The sequence below is a fragment of the Denticeps clupeoides genome, chromosome 2 (assembly GCF_900700375.1).
Source record: "Denticeps clupeoides chromosome 2, fDenClu1.1, whole genome shotgun sequence".
NCBI classification, from domain to species: Eukaryota; Metazoa; Chordata; class Actinopteri; order Clupeiformes; family Denticipitidae; genus Denticeps; species Denticeps clupeoides.
This window is the reverse complement of record NC_041708.1, coordinates 31,683,133-31,705,316: the sequence shown is the minus strand read 5'-3', so window position 1 is coordinate 31,705,316 and position 22,184 is coordinate 31,683,133. Positions and strand designations below refer to the sequence as shown.

Sequence of the window (22,184 nt, the reverse complement as noted above, 5' to 3'; positions counted from 1 at the left end):
GGCGTGCACAGGCTCTATCACCTCTGAGCTTATAATGTGACCTAGGAACAGGCAATAGTCTCTGGTCTGAGTGCCCCAACGGTATGAGAATCTGAGGTAGGGATTAAAGGCCAAACCTCACAAGTGTTCACATGCTGTCGTACAGTTAGATCAGATCTTGCGTTGTGATAGGCTGGAAGCATTTCAGCGGTGCTGACAGATACCCGTACCATGGCCTGTAAGCTGTGACCAGATAAGGTTTAGGCTAATTTCACAGGTCCTGCCAGACTTGTCAAAAACCACTGGAGCCTTTCAGAAGATCCACCACCCACACACCACCCAAGACTGGATTAGTGGATGAGATTCATGTAATACCTTGCTGGAACAACTCGTTTTGTCACACAATACCCAAGGTGCTATGCTGGCATAACAACATCTGCAACGAACTTTCTCCGGTTCCATCCAAAGCGCGACCTGCTGCTAAATCACTCCAAAGTCCAATTAAAATGCTCCTCTGGGGTTAGGGGTGGAGTCAGCGTGTGACCACAGCAGCTACACAGGCAGCGCTGTGACCCGTCCAGCTTGCTCCCTTTGTTCTTCTTTTTCGGTTCCTGCTATTCTGGGACGACTAATGCAAATCCGACTCTGGCATGCGATGTTGATTTATTTTCAACAGTTGCTGCGTTGTCCTGACTTCTTTTTCATGTCTTTTTTTCCTCCCCGCTTTGTTTTTTCTCCGTATGTGGATATCATACCTTTAATATATAGTGCACACCGTGTAACTCATGACCTACATCAAGTGTAGTATTAGAGTTAATTATCTTAGATACGCTTGAAATAGTTTTTTTTTGTGGTAGTGTACTGACAGAATATAGATTTTTTAAATTAAGAGCTTACTGGTTTAATAAGAACCTTTAACGCAGGATCACAGAATATATAGTGATAATTTCAAATTTGTATGTTCTGAATGAGCTTACTGTCAAAGGTTTTCTTCAATTAGCATTTCAGTACGTCATCACATGTTGATTCATAAGCTTCAAAACCGCAGCTGGAGAGGATGACCAGCCATGTCCTCAGTATGTCACCAGCCTGGGCCTTTTCTGTCGAAAGACACAGGAGCGGTGCCTTTTCCTGGTTGGGAGGGGTTGTTGGCCAGATGACAGAAAGATGATGAGGTTCAGCCTGCCTGACACCCCAAAGGGAAGTCCCTTTTTGCATTGTGGTGGTTAATGAATCTCTCCGCTCTCTTGCTCCTGGTAAGATATCAGAGCCACCTGGCGTCTTAAAGGGCCCGAGAACATGTATTTACAGGCTTTTTACCCCTGCTTTACTCAGTGCCTGGAGCTGCATTGAGTTATGTTCAGCCTGTCAGACTGGGCACGCAGGTGCTGGAGACTGATAGGTTTGCATTTTATGTTTTTTCATCTCTTATGTTTTTTTTTTTTGTCTTTTGGGGGTGGGGGGCTTTAGTTAAACTAAAACATCAGACTGATTTATGTTCATTTAAGTCTCTTTACTTGGACGGAGTTAACCTCTTCTGTGTCTGTGCGAAATGGTAAGAACTTCACAGCTTGGTTGAAATGGAGAGAGAAGTTCCTGAGAGTCCCTAAGAGCCAAGCCAATGGTTGAGTAAGCCAAAGAAAATTTATGGGAAGACGTGAAGGGGGGAAAAAATACTTCCTTACAATAACTGCATGAGGAAGAGGCAGGGAAGTGGAGGGATGGTGGTAATGACTGGCCTCTCTTTTCTTTTCTGGGCCTGTGGTCTTTCTGAGAATGGTTAGGTTACCTCTGGCCTCTCAGTACCAGCTGTGGAGGAGGTGGCCGGTTGGCGTGGCCAGTTAGCCATCGCCTGGTGTTTCGGCTGTCATGTGACCAGTAATTACATTTTTGAACCTCGTGGTAAGATGAATTTATGGATGGATGCTATATGTTTAAGCTATGTCTGGCATGACCTACGGCAGTCTGAAAAGAATTGTGATGCTGCACAGCAGGTCTTGTGGTAGCAAACAAGGGTACCAGGAAGGAAAACTGGGGCACCATTAGCAGAAGAGCTTCTGTAGAACAGCTTGCTAAAAACCTTCATGCTGATCATGATAGAAAAGTGTCATAACTCATCAGAGATTAAGAAATGTGTGGGCAGTGACCTTACTGGCCTCTGTCCTTTGCAGAATGTGGCTAAAATTAGCACGTTCATGTCATAGCTAGACGTGGGACACCCTCCTGTCTACATTAAATACACTGACATTTTTTAATTTTTGTAATAATAATAATTATTATTATTAGGACTTGATAGTCCTTCCATTTTAATCAACTTGAGAAGATCCAGCAGATTGCATGAGATATTATTTATCTATCTATCTACTTTTTGTTGTGACTGTCCCAGACTGCCTTCTGGGAAGAGACTCACATCCTTTGAACTGAAAGAAAACAGTGGAATGTGTCGAATTTTACATTGTTTTGGGAGGAGCTGGAGCTGGCGTTATGTGTGGTAATGAGCTTTGGTTCGCTGACTCGCAACACTGATGATGGTGCTTGGGGTACAGGGGGGAGAATAGGGGCGACCCTGGTTCGGCGTGTGGGTGGGCACCGTCTGACAGCTGAGAGAAATGTGGGGAGCGTGGCTTTCTCACTCATCAGGACAAGGAGAGACCACACAAGCATCCAACAGTCAATGTGTGTTGCGCTGGCCTCCCTCACACCGGTCATGGGTAGAACATGCGCGTTTATGGCGGAGAACGAGACAGGGTAGGTGTGTGTCCTGTGTGTGTGTATGCATTTATGAAAGTGCACGTATACTGTACGTGTGTGTGTAATGTGGGGTGTGTGCGTCAGCCCGTGGGAAGAGTCTGTGAAAGTATGTGTGGATGAATGTGTGTGTATGAGTATGTCAGTGTGTGTGCACCCCCCCTATACACTCACACACACCCCACCCCACCCTCGTCCCCAGCATTGTGAAATGGACAAAAACACATATCCTTGTCCATTCTTAAGTTAAAGACACAAAGACGTGTTTTAAGTGCCCTCAGAAAGCTGGGGAGCCGGGAGAGGCTGAAGGGGGGCTGCTGTGTTCAAACGCTCGTGCTGCAGAAGGGGTGCATGTTCAGCTTGAGATGCAAATGAACAAACAAATTCTTAATTATTCTACCATCTTGATGGGTTACCGTGGTGACAGCAAGGGGGCTTGACAGTTGTAGGGTGCTGAGGATGAACGAAACATTCTCACAGTTACCCACCGGTGCTGCCTCGCACCCGGGACCGCCCAGGACAAAAACACACACACACACACAGTCCGACTCCCACAGAATCACAGCAGTGCTTTTCATAGCCTCCATTCAGGCCTCTAGTTAAAAAGACAAGAGTTACAATGGGGTCTCTTAGAGACTCAGTGGCGTCAGGTGTGTGTGTGTGTGTGTTTGTATCAGTTTAATTGGATATTTACAGTTTACTTTGTTAAACTTAAGACATTTGATTATCTTCTAAAGTAAGCTGGAAGAATTTGACTGGAAGAATGTTAATTTGCTTTTACTGTGTGTCTCACTGAGCATTTTTTTAGTTCCCTTTATAAAACTCCAAATGTTTCCACTTTTAAGTTTGGATGGTTTAATTTTTATAGTTGTGACATCAGCATAGTATCAACACGAGCCCTGTGTTTATATTCATTCCGGAGAGACTGGATGTTGGTAGGTGTGTGTGTGTGTGTGTGTGTGTGTGTGTGTGTTTGAACAGAAAGGCAGTTTGGTGAACAAATCTCATTTCCTGTAATGCTGTCTAAACCTCAGATGGAAAGTTATTTCCTCATGAATGATAAATAACACTGCCTGCCATCCCATTATAACCCATATCCGGGAGACTAGGACAAGGCAGTCGCAGGGACTGGTGCATGCCAGCAGGGGTGTTTTTTCTCAGACGGTAAGGATAACGATGCCTTAAACAATTGCAGTGGGCCCATCCATGACTTGCAGTGGAAGTCATTCTCATGACGTAGGAGCTTTACTGTAATTTTCAGTCCATGGTGCAGTGGGTTAGGTCCTGTATATTTTTGCATCTTACTTTGGGTTGTTCAAATCCCGCTTGTGCGTGGTTTTTGTTGCTCCAACATTTAGCAACATTACAGAAGTGGGTCCTTTTTTTGGAGTGTTGTGTTGTGTGTGTATGTGTATTTTACTACATTTACCTAATTTTGTTGTACAATGTTGTTGCAATGACAATAAAGATATTGATTATGTTTGTTTTGACATTCTAGATAATTTAACATTGTTAAAACAGCGTAGACATAAACAGTAGATATAACAGAGACAATACATATCATATACCCCAACATGCCATAAACATGAACCTGAGCATCCAAGTGGTGCGAGACCTTCTGACTGACGCAGGTGCAGGCAGCATGCGTGCATAGTAGGATGCCTTAGTTTTCATACGACACAGAGGTCAAAGGTCAGTATTCCGTGAGTACGGCAGAGGGGCATGTTTCCCATTCTGGGTTCTCACGTATGTAATCATGAGCTGTGGACAGCATGACAACCCACACTCACGGCACAGATGATGTCATGCGTTCGTATGATCCAGCCTTTTGTGATGGGGTTTAACCTCCAACCCTGCGATCTTGGGTTTCGTATGACACCGCATTGTGCTGATTCTTTTCTGAACACTTCACCAGGCAGCTTTAATTCTGTTTGTCATTATCGGCCACTCAACATGCTGTAATAGTGCACCCCCTTTAAAGTAAAAAAAAAATCATTTAGAGTTTCCCACTGCGGCGGCCCAACAGCTGCAGTAAACACGCGCCTGTTCTGCTTGAGAATGTTCTGCGGCCTCATTTCTATTTGCACGTCCGCACCAGCGGTGATGTTGTCCCGAGGAGTGAACACTTGTTTATGAAACTTGAACGCACATCCATATAACCTCACGGGCAGCGCTCCAGAGGCACCACAGCACTCTTGTGCCAAGGACCCTATCAGTCACCCTGCGCTGACATTGCTCAGACGCCAGCGCTCTTCCGGAACTGTCCTCGCCACACAGACCATTCATCAAGTTCACCCATCTGAATGCACAGACCTATTTGACTCATCGAGCTAATCCGAAAGCTGCGCGGACTGCCTGGGTGAGGCGGCTCTGTCTATTGCTTTACGGCCTCACTGGAGCGTCTCCTGTTGGCTTTGTGTTTGGTTAAAGGAGGACTCCGCGGCTGTTCGGCGGACACTCCTCGTGAAAGAATTCCATATGCTAACGGCTTTTCCGAATTGCCCCCAGGCGCCCCGGCATGGTACGATTTCGAGAGTGTGATTGCCTTTGTTCTTTCCTTTTGTATGTGAGCGCGTTTACGTGTGCATGCGTGTGCATGGGCGGGCCAATGTTCCACTATCACTGACTGCCTTTCCAGTCATTTGTGATGAGAATTTTATTGTTTGGTCACAAGCTGTGGCATGCCAGTAGCAGGCGGAGCAACTCGTGACGTTTTTCCTGTTTCGCATTTCTCTGCAGACCACCTTTTGCTGCGGTGTACTTGTCACCAGTCTTTTTAGGACAAAACAGACAGAAAGTAATCAAGACATTTCTAAAGCTTCTATGGACTGAATTAGCTGTGTCCTTAATAACAGATATTAAAAATCTTTACATTGTCACATTTGAAATATAGATAATAAAAGTGGGTCTACAGAGAACGATGCCCGTTCACTTGGCCAAGATTGGTGGGTTACTGATATTTATATCATAATGAATTTAAACCGTGCTACAGATTCTGTTTATAATGCAGCAATACTTGTGGTCAGTCTGCTTTCAGTTTTGACTCCTGGAAAACAGGAAGGTGTTGTGCAGACACGCGGAGTGGATGGGAGAGTGCTATAGGGAGTGGAAAGAAAATGGGGAGCTGGAGAGATTAATAGTCCAAAGAGTGATCGTGAGAGTAAAGGCACATTAGTAAATAATTTAAAGTGGGGAGGGGGGGTGGTGGCAAGAGCGACGGAGTGGGAAAAGCTTGGGTGGGAAGGGTCTCCGCTGGTTTGGAGCCAAGATGCTCCGCTGTGCTCGGATAATGATGGAGGGTTATTGTTCTGTCCTTGGGAAAGCAGGGGAGCAGTGAAGCTCTTACTGTGAGGCTTGTTTGAAAATGTCTGCCCTGGTAATGCCCTTTTGGAAAGGCTATAGGACAAAAATATATAATTAGTGGAACTGGTACTTTGGGTTTCTCATATTACAGTAATATACTTTTTTTTTTTTTTTATGTCATAAATGTGTGCCTGTCTGGTAACGGTGCCATACGTGTTACTGGGAAAATGTCAAATGTCAAAAACAAAAAGTCACAGTTCCAGTTCATGGTACCCTAAGTTCTTGTTCACATCACCTATCCAGTTCCAGAAAAATGGCTTCTGACAGGATTGTATGTTCTTATGGAGTTAGATATAAAATGTGTAAAGTATCGTGACACTTCCGTGCTCATCCTCTTTCCCACAGAAAACTAAACAAAACAAAGCAGGAGAGAGAAAAAACCTGCTGGCAGTGTCACCTGTCGCTTCAGAGTTGAGACGGTGACCGTCATATCCTATTCACCTTTTGTCACGCCGTGCCTCGGGCGATCCTGCGCGCCCTTCTGTCTTTTGGAGGCAGATACAATTGAAGCTTGCTTATTTGGAAGCACTTTCACATGGGCCGATGCAGCCTGCCCCTTTCCTCGCACGGAAGGATGTTTCCACTCCAAGGCAGCACTCAAGCAAGCCCTTTGAAACCCATACAGGCCCTTTCTGGAGGTTCTTTATTGAATTATGAAACACAAAAATTGAGGCTGGTTATTGTGTAACAGCTTGCTTTTTTCTCTCATATTTCATTTCCAGGGCATTACATTACATTACACTAAACAACACAATCTACATAGTTTGAACCTTTTACTGAAGTATAGTATGACAGTGAGGGCTGTGCTGTTGCCAGAATCTTTGCAGTGCTGGACATTATGAATTAGATCAGGCAATTCTTTCATTATATATTTTTTACTTTTCAGGTTTTAAGTTCAGGCATCGACCTCACATTTTTGGTTAAAGGTGGGTTATGGGCCAGCGCCGCAATACCCTGATCAGCCTAAAGAGGGCATCACACAGCTTTCCTTTGTAACAAATTGGCCAGATTGTTTTTTTTTGCACATTTGGCAGATTCTAATTATATTATTTGCACAGCAGAACATGATTTAGACACAATTTATTGTCACAATGTTATTACACTTCATATGATTAATCAGAAATTGGGACTCTGCATCATTTCTCAACCACATTCTCAACATTATTCTTTTGTCATTGCTCCTTGTGGCCAGCGATGGTGCTGTTTATGTTGTCTGCCTCTGGAATATGTCAGGAATCCACTGTCCCGGCCCTGCAGCCGCCCCACAGCTGGGAGCTGTAAGACGACATGTGGTTAAGCGTGTAAATACACGCTTAACGCATTAGTGTGAGCCGGGTTTCTTCTCCGTGATCAATGTGCCCCACGGCGGAGGTGTAGTTGTTGAAAGCCATGCGGTGGAGTCGTGGAAGTGGCAGGCTGGTTCTAAAGGAGATCGTGTGGCACAACTGGATGGAACTGTTCCTTCCTAAAAAAAAATCAACAAAATCGGATCGCAAATTTTCCAGCGACTACTTTTTTTCTCATGACGGCATTTTCTGGGCGTTTGAATGTGAGAAAATGGTAGAGTTGCATCAGATACATAAGACATCAGTGTTATGCAACTCCTGAGAGTTAAGCCTCTGGCAAGACTCCGTTCGCTTCCCTCCCTCCTTCCTTCTGTCCCGCCCTCTCTCTGCTGCCCCCTGTCCTACGACAAGACCGTCTAAAATAGCAACAGGTTGTGTTAGCATGAGCGTGTGAAGCCCGGGAGTCCGAGAGCCAGAGCAGGGCCCTCGAGAACGGAGAGAGGAGACGGATGGGGGAGCGAGGGCGGGGGGTGCTCTCCGTCTCCCGCCAGACCCTCCAAAATGCTGAGCGTTATGTACTTCCTGCGCACGTTCTTCAAGGTAAGAGCTCATTCCCTGACTCTCGTCGAGAAGTGTCACTCATTTAGTGTCACTGATTTATTGTGTTTGTGTTGGGTGGTGATGTGTTGCATCTAGGGTGGTAGAAGAGCCAGGTTCAAACCCCACTAACTACCATGGTGTCCCTGTAACTACTGATTGTAAGGCGCTCTGGATAAGGGCGTCTAATAAATGGCGTAAAATGTAAATGCATCTGATGGAGATGTGGTCAGGTGTCTGTTTCTGTCACTTGTTTGCATCAGCACTGAGGGCCAAAAACTGGCGTTAAAAGCATTTAGGAAGTTTGTAAAATTTGTATATTGGAGGCAACAGATCATTTTTGCTAGTGAACTGGTTCCTCCCTCTTCACTGGTGATTCAACGTCAGCTACGTTCACACGGTCAGGCTGCAGAAGCTGTGTGATCTCGGGGAATGCGAAGCCCGTCGGAGGGGGCTCTCTATTCACGCCTCCATTGGCAGGCCCCTCACATGCGGTGAGAGAGAGAGAGAGGGGGGGGGGGGGTTACGCTCTCAGCCCTGACGAGCGAACCCGGTCAGCGGGTACGCTGCGGGTATTATCAGCTTTTAGTGTTAATGGCCTCCACCTGTCGACTGATTATGGCACCTGCTCAGACCGACACCCAGACTGGGGTGGCCAGGGAGGACACCCCGAGCTCAAGGTACTCCAGCACTTCCTTCGATTTGCCCAATATGATTCCTTGATTGAAAGACTTCTGGAACATCAGTGGTCACATTTATAGTCAACTTCAAATCGCATAAATGAACATGTCTAATGGAAACACAAAATTAGCGCGCCAAAAAGTTTCTACATGAGGCTGTACAAGAGAATCTCTTAATTTTCTCTCATTTTTCTCTCATATGATAAAATAGGCAAGGAAGCAGCTCACACGAATAAGACTCGCCTTTCCATAATAACTCGTGTAAGACCTGTAACCTGCAGTTTCCAGGTCCTTTTAGTTGAAATAGTGGTTTACAAATCTTATCCTAGGAAAATGGCACAAAATGAGACAGGAGCAGGTCTTTATAATCAGGTTTAGCGACGAGCCTTGCAGCCGACCCCAAATCTCCAGGCGGGGAGATGGACTTGAGTCGGGGGCACCGCGGTGGGATCGTTTAATGCTGCTGGGGATCGTGGTCCTTTCCCTTTCGCGAGAACGATGGGTGGTAGCGTTGAGCGGGAAACCTCAAAACTTGGCACAGGACCTATGTTGATGAAGTCACCGGCCTGGGCGGTGGCAAGGAAGTTTAACCCTTATTTGCATTTCTACTTCTTTTTTAAGCACTTATAAGTGAAGGGATCCATCGCTCTCGGATAGTGGACAAGGAAAAAAACATAGTAACGTTCCTGTATGGGAGTCCACGTCTACAGATGGAGCGTGATTCACTCCAGAGACATCTTGACAGCTCCCGCTGTATTCAGCACCCTTCTTTATCACCCAGCACGTCATTATAAAGCCACGCTGTACAGTATAAAGCTCCATACTGTCTCAGTGTTTATGTAACCGCAGTTTATTTGTTGCTTGTTGATATAGGTTTTGCAGCGAGCACATCGGCAAATACCAACGGCCTGCTAAACTACTTCAGGCAGGGGAAAACTGTGGATGCCTAAATAGAGTCTTGGCCTGTCATAGCTGACTTGTCTGAGGGCGGAAATAAACCAGTTTTAATTGCAAGGAGTGCCATTTTCCACTCCCCCCAGGGAGGATGGGGGGTGGACAGTTCTCTTTTCCCAGCAGCTGTGGCAGTAGCAGCTGGTATAATAGTAGCATTACAGTTGCCGTTATCTCTGGGGCATTTATTCATGAAACAGATTCTGAGCAGTCTGCAATGAGACGCTTTACTTTCATTACAGGAGAACAAAACGACAACTTAATTGTATCATCAACAACATATCAATAGTTTATAGTGTTGCAGGTGCCCCACCCAGTGCCCTGCCCCACCCACTCCCAGCGTTCCAGCCAGGAGGGGCTCTGGCAGCCCCGACCCTGATTAGGATAAGCAGCGAGTGAGTGAGTGAATGCAGGATTATTTGTGATTCCTACCGCTTTTCACTTCCTCTGGAGAACAGTCCTGTTTCTGTACTTCTTGCAGAGACAGGGCATGTAGTAATCCACCATGATATTTTACGATTTCTGACAGGAGGACGGTTGATGGTTGATATAAAGCTGTTAAGTAAGGTCTGTGAGATGCATGCCTGTCAGCATGTTTGTCGTGTTTGCTGTGCTTTGTGACTCCTTACACTCAGTTGAGAACTGGGGTGAGGGAGGATGGTTCTCCATAGCTGTGAAGTCATCATGAAGTCCATTCAGCATAGCATTCACTCCGATTAAGTCCTTCCACATGCAGTACACCCACTTCCAAAACAGAAACCCATTTGTGACTTTGGTTTAGAAATTAAAATGAGAAGACTGCACTGTGATGTGCATGCTTATGTTCTGGAACAAATGTCTCAATGGCACAGTGACCTCAGCATCTGATATTGATATGTTTAATGGGTTACGGATAGGGTTAAGGGTAGGTTTAGGGTTACTAGGGGATGAAAACCAACACAGGATATCATATCATAGATTTCATGTACTTTGTACTTTGGTTCATGTTAGTGATGGAATCCAAAGTACATGTTGTTCTCACCACTAAGTCTAGGTCAATGCGTTCCTTCTGCCATGTATTTGTGTATTCTGTTGCCCCGCTTGTCCTTTTTTGGTGTCAATTTTTGAACATGTGTACATTTAACCCATCTGGGAATTTCTGCCAATGATGAACATCCAGGTTTAGGAGCACTTTGTCTTGCTGTTAATGCATTTACAGGCCCAGAGAAGCCATTAGAATAGTTTTATGGAGCACTAGAGGGTCTGCTGGATGTCCCCCCTAATTTACTGCATACAGGCATGCTGAGGATGGGGCATGAGGGGGTATTAATGAGCCAGGGGGTGTGGCATCACTTTTCGGGTGATGCATGTTTTTTAGGTCAGTGTTGTCTGCTTGGTGCTAGACGGAAGTAGCGTTGACAGAGTGACATTGACGTGAAACACGCCCCGTGGCGACACGTTGGCCAATTGGTTAAGGTCAGACTCCATCGTCTCTATCAGGAATGAAGGCAAACTAGGGAGCTTATCAATTTTTTTCTCAAACGTCCCCAATGACCGGGCAACGTATGTCTGGTATTGTAAGCTTGCCAGACTTGGTTGACCCTGTTTTGTTATTTTGAAGCTGTCTAGTCACAATAGTAACCTTGTCACGGTGTACACAGGCCAACCCTAACGTGTTTATAAATGGTGGTGAAAACAGCGTCTGGTTCACAGCAGACGAAGGCTGGTTGGTCGGGATTTACTGAGCGGATTCTGCCGTTGTGTGCTCACAGAAAGAGACAGAATCCAGATGTTGACTCCCAGTCCAGCATCCCATACTGACACTTGCCATTGATACCAAGACCTGCCACCTTGTGTGTCGCACAGATTTGCCCTTAAGCCGTTAAAACCGCTAAGCTTCAGCCTCTCTGGTAGGGTGCAGTTGTCACTGAGCAAAAAGCGCTCAAATTAAACAAATGAGCTAATTTTATGTAAAAAAAAAAAAAAAAAAAAAAAAAAGGCACACTGGAGATGTAAGTTGACAGTGATGTAATCAACCTCGCTTGGGTGTGCTGACCGGGTTCCTTCAGACCAGGTCCAGTCAATTCAGGTCATTTTGGATTGCCTTACAGTTATACAAGGTTGTGGGAAAGCACAATCTGTTGTGCTGTAATGGAACAACTTTTTGCAATATATCTGCTTGGAATCCGCTGCAATTATGTCTTCTGTTCCCATGTGATGAACCGCCGATCATATACTCACAGCAAGGGCCTGGGAACCTCCCGTTGCTCCTCAAATATTTAATAACCAGTGACCATGGCTACCAACTTAACTGCTGGAATAGTTTTTTGTTGTTGTTGTTGTTTTTGGTGCCTGTGTCCTCCACAAACGAGATTCCCATGTCCCTGAGGTCTGAGTGTGGAGCTCCAGGGGGTGATGGGCTGTATGTTACCCAGTTTAACCCTCTCCACAGGGGACATGTTACATAACAGACTGAGCCTCCTCTGGTGCCTTATAAAGTGTAACAACACTATAGGGACAGCTGGCGTATTTGGTGACAATAGGAGACCCTGCCCTATAGGTGGTAGAAAGATGACAGTGATCCATGGATTTTAAGTTTGTTCACCAAAGGTGGAAATAGAAAAACAGCATGAAACGTGAAACCTGGGATCCTCGCTTTTTTACGAACTGTTTTGATAATGCTTTGAATGCAGTGGGAAACACTGCACCACAGAAGATAGCACTGCTGTGCCCCAGGGTGTGTTGTGCTGTTGTATTTCACTTCAGAGTTGTTCATGACAATTGAATGAGGACAATTGAGACATTCATTTTGGTAGAATTATGGGTGTTTAAATATATTAACTAAACACAAAAGGGTTACATAATAAACAAATATAATGTAATAAAACTGCCACAATTTTACTTTAGGACTAGTGAATAGGACTTAAATAACTACATTTCAAAACAAGACATTTACCTTTATTACTTGCTGGGATAATAATTACATAAAACTTCGTTTTTGAATGCTGAGTCAGCTCTTTTGTGTCTTTGGCTGGCATAAAACATGAGTTGATCTGAATGGAGGGGCAAGTGTTGACATTTTCTACTGCATGTGTGGTGGACCTCCCAGCCCACACGTCCACCCCGAGATGAGTGGAGTTTAAGGTCATGCCCACAGGCAGCACTGTGATTGGCTGGGTGGCGTCCAGGGCTCAGCTGTGCACCATGCCAGCGTGGGGTGAAACATTCTTATCTGTACTGTCAGTGCAGATGTGCTGCTTTCTGCCAGAGAGTGACACAGTGGCGTGTGGCTAGTGACTGTGTTTGCTGATCCTATTACCAAGTGTGGCCCGTTTGGTAGAGCGAAGGAAAAGAACTGTAAAAGTATGGCTTCAGTATGTGCCAGTGTGCTCCAGAGTTTATGAGCTGTTTGAGTTTATTGTATTAACAAACACTGGAGGGAAATGCCATAGTCAACAAATCATACGTCTATTAATCCCTTCATTGTCTAAACCCACTTATCCATGGCAGGGGATGTGGAAGCTGAAACCCCTGGGCAGTGTAAACCCTCATCACTCTGCAAACACTGAGTAGGGCCTGGGTAGCGTTGTTGGTTCAACCAACACTCATGCTGTGGGAATGCAGGATTAAATAGAAGAATCTGTAGGAAACATACATGGGGAACAGCTTACATTCTCCTACATTGTTCACCTTGAGATTGTTAGATTTTCTACTTGGAACCTATTACACTTCCGTTTAAGGCATTTGGCAGATGCTCTTGTCAAGAGCGACTTACATAGGTGCTTTGAAATACCCATCATCATAATCTGTCATTTGATTCAGAAAGGATTGTAGCTTGCATTTGAAGATCTTTAGTGACTCGGCTGTTCGAACATCTAGTGGATGTCGAGACAGAGAAGAGTCTAGAAGAATGTTTTCCTAGTACATTAAGATATGGTGATACAAGTCAGCTGTGCTGGATGATCGATGACATCTAGGTGGAGAGCTGATGCGGGCAGCTAGAGGAGGGAATGTCACAATGGAGTGGCATGGGAGTACTTGGGAAGGTTGAAAACATGTCGCACTGAGGCATTCTGGATCTGATAGAGAGGTCAAGAAGCCAGAAATTAGTTACACCTGATCCGGTTGTTAATATTTATGAACACAATATTTCTGTGGTGAAGACTAATTTGAGCTATATTTCACATCAGTTTCAGTGCTATGTGAAATGTCATGTAATGAGTTTATGTTCAGATCCAGGACCAATAAATATGGTGATTTGCAATAAATCCTTCTGACAATAGGCTAACTATAACATAAGACTCATATTCGAATCTTAAATATCAGCACAAGGTTGTGGGTCCTGCATCTCTATCAATTAACATGCAAAAAATTCCAGAAATCTAGGAAATGCAATTTAAACTGGTAGGTTGGATCTAATCGAATTTAGATTTAGATATATTGGTGCTACACGTCTTCCCAGCAGTTCCATACACGTTAGGTAAACCTAATCCGGCAGGCCGTACCATCAAATCCGGCTAATTCCCTGACAAGGGGATCGATTATATAGAGAAAAAGTGGTTTGGGTCCTTTGAGAGGCTGCCTCCCTGACTGCCTGCCCAAATTCTTGTGGGTCTAAAGAAGCTTGGCTTCAGATCACAGCATCTTACAGAAGAGGGGATAAAGGCCCAAAAAAGAATTCCGTCAATCAAGGTGTTTCATCAGCAGAGATATGGCTCTTTTACAGCACTCAGTGCAATTCTATATACATTTCTGTCCAACACCACAGCTCTCCTACGTGTCCCATTGGTCAGGCTCTTCTGGCTAATCCAATTAAGAGTAATTAGCACGGATTAGCTGCGCGTGCTGATTTTCTGCGTCGAACTCCGTCACGTTGGCCGCTCAGTCAGTAGGTCTAAGGCTTTTACTCTTGTACTCCCAAACCAGAGCCACGTGAAGCGAAAGAACAATTCACTCAATTATTCATTCACAATTCCCATGAATAATTCAGCGTCATTAAAGCAATAACCACTCCACTGTCCATGCAGTCTGAAGCAGCGACTGAATCAGCATTCCCCCTCGAAACGAGTAGCAGAAGTCATCTTGGTTCCTACCAAGGGAAGTGAGTAAATCGCTCCTGTGATCCCTCCGTGAAGAAGGGGCGAAATTGTGGAGCTTTCTCTCTTTGTGCTGAGACAGAGCTGAACCGAGCCAGTGTCTGGACTTTTTCCCGAATGAAGCCCAAGACGCCGTTTCGCTTGATCCCAGGCCCCTCCGGGAATGAGAGGCCACTGTTGTGCCCAACTCAATGGGCTGCATTTACCGCCGCTGCGTAGGTGAAACAATGGAGGTCCGTCACCCACCTCGCACCGCCATGAGGCTCGGCCCGGCCAGGCGCAGATCGGTGTCTGATAGATGCATTTTTTTTTAGCCCGTGAGTGTCTACTGTGTCGCACAAGGCTCCAGGGAGTCCCCAGGACCTTCTCCGCCTACCATCCTCCCTTAGAATGAGAGCGGAGGTCGAATTACTCCCCTCCTCTTACCCGACACTCAAGGGGCTTGGATGACCTCAAACTCACCAATAAGCTGCAGCTACTACATTCTTTTCCCCTTTTATGTTCCTCAAAGCTGTGAGATCCGATTACAGGTGAGAGATTCTTTTTTAATTCCCCCAGAATTATATAAAAAAAAAAAAAATGAAGCAAGAACTGCCTATCTGTCACCTGGTGTTTTTTTTTTAAACTACAGAATGATAGCAGAACAGAATAACAACGTGAATAATTAATTAGCGGCCAGATGTCACTCGTGTGACGCTCCATACTTTTCCGTCCGTCGCTCTCACAGCACACAGATTCCTTCCACATGAGAGTCACCGGAGCGCTTGGACGGGCGATCCTCATCGATGTGATACCACCCTCCAAAGGGCTGCCATCGTTCCCGTCGGCTCTGGCTGGTGCCGGTTGGCAGAAAGAAGAAGAAGAAAGGAGGGGGGGGTGTATGGACCCACGGTCTAGCCAGGGCTGCTGAGATGCGGTTGTGACAGCTCATTTGAGCGTGCCCTGCCCTGCCCCGCTCGCTCCGGTGGCAGGACAGCACAATAGCGGCCGTGTTAACGCGCCGGGGTCTGAATGAGCGGCGCCCACGTGCATTCCCTCGTTCGCGCTCCGCTCAGGCTCTCCTGGAGGTGGAGTCAGCCTCGCCGACAGGCCACCAGACTGGGGAGCGCTGCACAGGGAGAAGGGCGAACAAGTGCTGAAGGAGGACCGGAGACTCCTCCACTCCCTCAGAGTTAGGACAGGTACGTCACATTTCAGGAGGAGGGTGCCATTTCTTTTTCGGTGTTTTTGTTGGGTGATCGCTCTCGGTTCTCTTTAGCTGCACAGTGACGACGACAGGTTGAAAACGCGTCACGTGCTCTGTCCGACAGACATTCGTAATGAGGCTTTCTTTTCTCATGCAGCCATGCACTGCGCTGCCTCTTTGTGGTCATGAGTGGGCAGCTTTGACCTTAATTTACCCGTCGCTGTAGTACCATAATTACACACGAACACAGACGTAACACAGAGCTCCAGGAAAAGCTTGCAAAAAGCTAACAAAGAGACGCTTACGGACAACAGCTCCTCAGATCATTTTTTTCCAGGGCAGCATGATGAAGATAGTGCTGATTTAACACAGTGGGGGTGGGGGGTGTTTCGCTCATGAGTTTGTATTCGGCAGGGGACCAGCGGTGTGCTGAGATCAGGGCGAAGCCCTCTTCTGGGACATTAGACATGGTGTTTATTATACAGAGGCAGAGATTAAACCCACTTGAGAAAGGGTGTGTGTGTCTGTGTGTGCATTTTGTACAGGCTTTCAGGTTCCTTTGTAATCCTATGTAAACCTTTGTAAAACTATGACAGCGAATGGTGTGGGAAAAAGGCCTAAATGGGGAGTTAAAATTTTGAGCTTCTCTTGGTTTTTAAATATGCTATGAACCACATGGGACTCTATTTTGATGCTTTCGACCGGTTGAGCCTGATTTTGACTTTGAGTGCCTGGGAAGCCATGTGTCTCCATGTGAAAATAATGAAAAGCTGAATCAGCCCTGGAAGTCCTGCACTGACCGTCTGTGAATTTTGCATCCATGTCATAGGTCAGACCCACCATAGGAAACACAAAAACACAGCAGTGTTAATTGCGGTCGTTCATGTGAACGCATTAAATATTTCTAAAACAATTGTCCACCTCTTTGTACAGAAAAGTTAAGAAAACTTCTTAACTTCTGCAATTAGTTGCACCAAGCAAGAATCAACAAGTGCACTAATGTGTCACATGAACTTTAGATCAAGGCTTTGATACAACCATGCATGCTTTGCAGGACATTCCAACCTGATATTTGTCAGATATTCACAGTTTTGGTTCCCGTTTCTCCCTTTTGAACATGTCACTGCAGATGACAGGGAACAAAGTGATGGCGTATCACATGCAGGTGCTTTCATCTACGTTAACTGTGCAAGAACATAGGTTCTTCCTCAAAAATGTAGTTCAGCAGGAAGCTTGTACCTTGTGCAGCACACACACACACACACACACACGCACACACACACACACACACACACACACACACACACACACACACACAGTGATCCGGGAGCTGGCAGATTTTACACCTGAGTGCTAGAACCCTTGGCAACCATTTTCCCATATTGAATCTCACGCACACATTAACATCTTGTGCTGCCTAGCACATTTTTGTGTTGTGGCAGTCTGGTTCCTATTCCACGTATCTGGTTGAAAGGACTCCAGTTTTTATTACAGATTCTTCTTTTACTTGTGAAAAGAACAGCTGGACCGTAAATGACATTAAGATTGTCCAAAAGAGACATTTGTCTTAACATTAAGCTTGTTTGCGTTTGTACATATTGGGCGTGGATGAAGATGATGCATTATTTCTATACCAAGCTGAATACCCTGACCTTACCCTTACCTTTCATCACAGAGTAAATGTATATCAAAAACAGACACCTAAACATCAAGTGTGACTCATTTAATTGATCACTTTAAACTTGATACGATAAGCTTTTTAAGGCTGAACTTTAAATATTAATGGTGTGGTATTATAACTGTCGCAGTGTAGAAGCCTACCAAAGAATACAATTAGAATTTGAAGAGAAAGACTGATGTGTAAACAAGTCAAACATCTCAGAGGCATGCAATGAAGCATGGGATCAGTTCTCATCCTGGATATTTGGGGCTGATCGAGTGCAATATTCAGTTCCCTTTAAACTTCTTACAGTTTTTTCTGATTGTTTAAGCACATTTTTTGTAACTATTGGCTATTTTTGCAAAACTCTACACACAAATAAGAAAACCTTTCACCCAATTATCAAAACATTGTAGTTCTCTTGCAAAAGCGAACACAGCTAGATTAACTCTTCACACCTTCGTAAAAATGGTGTTTTCGTATCAAACAGTACACACAAGCCATCATCTACTAAGCACACAACGCTCCAACTGCACACTGATGGTATGAATACAAAACACATCTGGCTTTTGCTTTCTCTGTGTACAGATGTCAATATGAGGTCATACTTTTGTCATAGTGTCATGTAAACATACAAGGATCCAAACTTCAAGTATTGGTGTTTATTCACACTCATAAAAAAAAAGTCAGAACACAAAATGGTAATTTCACAAAAAAAAAGGAAAAAAAAAAAAAAAAGACAATCAGCCTACATCATGTTGTCTTTCTGGGTCCGGCCACAAAATTTCGTCCACATCGCATGCGATATCCTCCCGTCCAAGGCACCGGAGAAAATATCTCCTTGAATGCCGTATCCAGGCCTGACATGATGCCTGGTCAATATCTCCACATGCCTCCTCCATTGCCTGTAGAAGGGCTACCTGTTTATGAGGATGACGGTCGTACACTTTCCAGTGCCAGGCAGAGAAGAACTCCTCGATGGGATTTAAGAATGGAGAGTATGGAGGGAGGTTGAGTGCCATGAAGGATGGGTGGTCTGTAAACCAGCTGCAGACCAAAGCAGCCTTATGGAAACTAACATTGTCCCATATGATGACATATCGGGTATGCTCTGGTCTCTGAACAGTGAGAATGTCATGTAAGGTGTCCAGGAATGCAATAATGTGTGCAGTGTTGTATGGGCCTATGGTTGCATGATGGTGAACAACACACGTGGTTATGCACACGTGGTTATGTTACCACCACATTGTCCTGGGACATTGATGATGGCACGGTGTCCAATAATGTTCCTGCCACGTCTCCTGGTTTTACTGAGGTTAAAACCGGCCTCATCTACAAAAAGTAGCTCATGTCCTATGGCATCTGCTTCTAGTTCCATCACTCCATCACAAGACAAAACAAATGCAACACATCAGGCCCATCACCATGTTCACTATATGGGTCTCTTGCTCTGGAGTGAACATTCTTCCTCTGCCCCCAACATCTGGATGTCTAGCAATTCTGTAAAGTAACAATTTCAGTGTTTTTGCATGTATGGTACTGTTGTGTATCTCATTAGAGTATGGCAGTGCTACAAAGTACTTACCGATTCTCATTTCGAAATGTCCTAATGATGCTTGCCACAGTGTAGCGGCTCAAAATAGGCTGAACCCGTTGGCCAGCTTCCCTCAGGGTCATCCCATGGTTGATGACATGGTCCACTATTGTAGCTCTGATGTCATCAGTTATTCTATTTCTTACTCTTCTTACCCTTCATCTTCCCCCTCCTCGTCCTCTTCTTGCTCCTCCTTGTCCTATTCCTCTAACTTCCTCTAACCCTCTCGCTTCTTCAACTCCACGTCCTCTTCCTCCAACTTCTTCACCTCCACGTCCTCTCCCCCGGCCTCCTCTGATTCTCACTCTTCCTGCTCCTTCCATTGTACTCCACATAGACAGCTTACCTGTGGCTTATTTATAGTGCTTAGGCTGATTGCAAAGTGAACTAATTATCTAAAACAGTTTTCACACGTGAAAGTGTGCCAGACAGTTGGCAAAATAGTGTTAATGATAGCCATACATGTGTATAATTTTGCTAGGAGTGTGTTGGAAATTTGGTAATTGAGTGTAAGCAGTGAGTTGTGTTTAAAGTTCTGCAAAAAGAGTGTTGTGCAGTGAATTGTGCCTACAGTTTTGCAAAGTGTGTGTTACAAAATTGCAAACTGAGTGCAAAGCAGTGTTTGTGCTTTTAGTTTTGCAAACTCAGTGAGTGGTTTTGCCATAAGTATTAATAGTTTTAGCAATTGTGCTATAAGAATCACAGTTAGGGCTTAAGCCATCAGAAAAAAACTGTAATACTCCTGCTCATGAGCAATGAATGATGGGTTGAAATGGGTATTTATGAACAGAAAAGTGATCATGGAATATTTAGTTATATAGCGGTATATTTCATTTCAGTCAGGCATGCCATCAAAGCTGCTCAGATCTTTAGTCAGCTGTGCAAATGCCTGTAGACTTTGGACAGGGCTGTACATACACTGTGAGAAATGATGAGATAGACAAAAGATATTATCTTCCCTCTCATTCTCCCTCTAACACTAACACACACAGAGATATTGAATTGAAAGTGAAGTGATTGTCATTGTGATACACAGCACAGCACATGGTGCACACAACGAAGTGTGTCCTCTGCTTTTAACCCATCACCCTTGGTGAGCAGTGGGCAGGCATGACAGGGTGGTAGTAGCCTAGTGGGTAACATACTTGCCTATGAACCAGAAGACCCAGGTTCAAAATCCCACTTACTACCATTGTGTCCCTGAGCAAGACAGTAGCTCCAGGGGGGGACTGTCCCTGTAACTACTGATTGTAAGTCGCTCTGGATAAGGGCATCTGATAAATGCTGTAAATGTAAATGACAGGGGAGCAGTGTGCGGGGACGGTGATTTGCTCAGTGGCACCTCAGTTGCACCTTGGCGGATCGGGATTCGAACATTCTGATTACGGGGGCGCTTCCTTAACGCGTCCTATTAATATATATGGCACTCCTAGATATTCAGCAAAACAAGGCACAAAGATCACATACGGCAATAAACTTCAGTACTCAAATTAGCTGTTTTTTAAAAATCTGGTAGCAATGTGGCAAATATCATTTAGGGTGTGAACAGAATTGTTTATGGGTTGGAGGCAGACAGTTTGTGACCTCTTCATAGAATTTAGCCCTCACTTGATGTTAATAAGGGATGATAGGGGGATGCATTTAATTAATAAAACTAGGATGTGGAGGTCTGTCTTCTTGCAAGATCATCTCCTCATGAGTTCATCGACGTGTTCACATTAGACAGATCCATATCATCACACCTGGGTTATGTCCTACTAAAATAACCCATATTCATACTCCTCCAACATTTTCCAGCCTTTCTGCCACAAAATGCCCCATGGCAGGATTCCTGTTCCACATTGAAATGCTCAGATTTTTCCATAGCAGGGAAACATCTGTTTTGTGTGCACCATGATAAGTAGCCCACATCTGCACTAATTGGGGGGGGGTCTGCTGCAGTTTGGTTTGCATTTGACACGACTGTGTTGAACTTAATAGTGATTATTCAACTAAATCAGCTCTTAAAGTGTAAGATGTGATGACCTGGAAGGACGTTAAGCGATTTTATTTCAATTGTAAGATAATATTAGCAATTGAGATTGTCCCAGATTTATACAGCAATTTTCTAGCATGCTGGTGCCTAATGTCTGTATGTTTCCTATGGAGCAATACCAGCATGACCCACAGGAAACATTTGCCATTATTACCACCCACAGATACCAACCTGACTATTTGCTGTGTAGAGTCCTTGCTTGAATGCTTTTCAGATTTTAGAGCATTACGTAAAGGACTAGGGCTGTAGACACATGGTCTGTTTGGTCTGGAGTAAATGAAATTGCAACATGTTGGGCAAGTCAGAACTCAAAGAGCTACCAAGAATTAAGCAGGTCAAGACAATACCATGATGGAGCAAGTTAGCTCACTTTTCTGTAATGAATCAGTCAGTTTAATAATAACCTGTACTGTTGTGCTGACTCTGGTGCAGCTTTTTCTTTAATGATAGTTTTCCATCAACCACTAGCTGTTATTACATGACTTTGTCTCAGTTATTTGTGTCCGCTACAGTCGTTGTTTCACTAGTTTAAATAGTTAATCATTTTTGCCTTGTGATGAACAATATTTTTAGCTTTACAAAACAAGAAAGTTTATTTCCCGTTGGCTGGAATGTAATTTTTTGTCAATTTACAGACAGTTCCCACATTCTTATTACATGCATTATTATGTAACATCAGTTTTTGAAGTAGACTCCTGTAGATGATTTGTTATTATAAGGTTCAGAAAGGTCTCTTCTCGTAGTAATAGCCATTGTTTCCCATTGGCTCCTTGATATGTAATAATTCAGTGAGTTAAAAATAAGCATTAATCAAAAAGCGCTTGACTGTACAGTGCGAGATGCAGCAGCCTTTTTTTATTTCTTCTGCTCTCTCACTGACCACAGGGATGTTGGCGAGTTGCTGCAGGTAGAAGAGGCCTGCCCCTCTGTAATTTGCAAGACTCGCCCTCCTCAGAGGGGAGCTGACTCACTTGGCAGGGTGGGCAGGACAAACATGGAAAAGAATAGAAACAGAGCGACAGAAGAAGGG

General features: G+C 44.6%; 1 protein-coding gene across 4 annotated transcripts in view; it reads left to right on the top strand.

The window, feature by feature from the left end:
- The window catches only part of arhgef4 (Rho guanine nucleotide exchange factor (GEF) 4), a 79,923-nt gene that overhangs the window by 8,891 nt on the left and 48,848 nt on the right, over positions 1-22,184 (top strand). Inside the window, exon 1 of one of the 4 annotated variants that reach the window (XM_028970129.1) lies at positions 7,787-7,976. The exons of the other annotated variants lie outside the window; for them this stretch is intronic. Within the exon in view, the coding sequence (XP_028825962.1) occupies positions 7,938-7,976 (39 nt within the window). The 5' untranslated portion in view covers positions 7,787-7,937. Of the gene's footprint in view, positions 1-7,786; positions 7,977-22,184 lie in introns of those variants that run through there. 4 annotated transcript variants of the gene reach the window in all.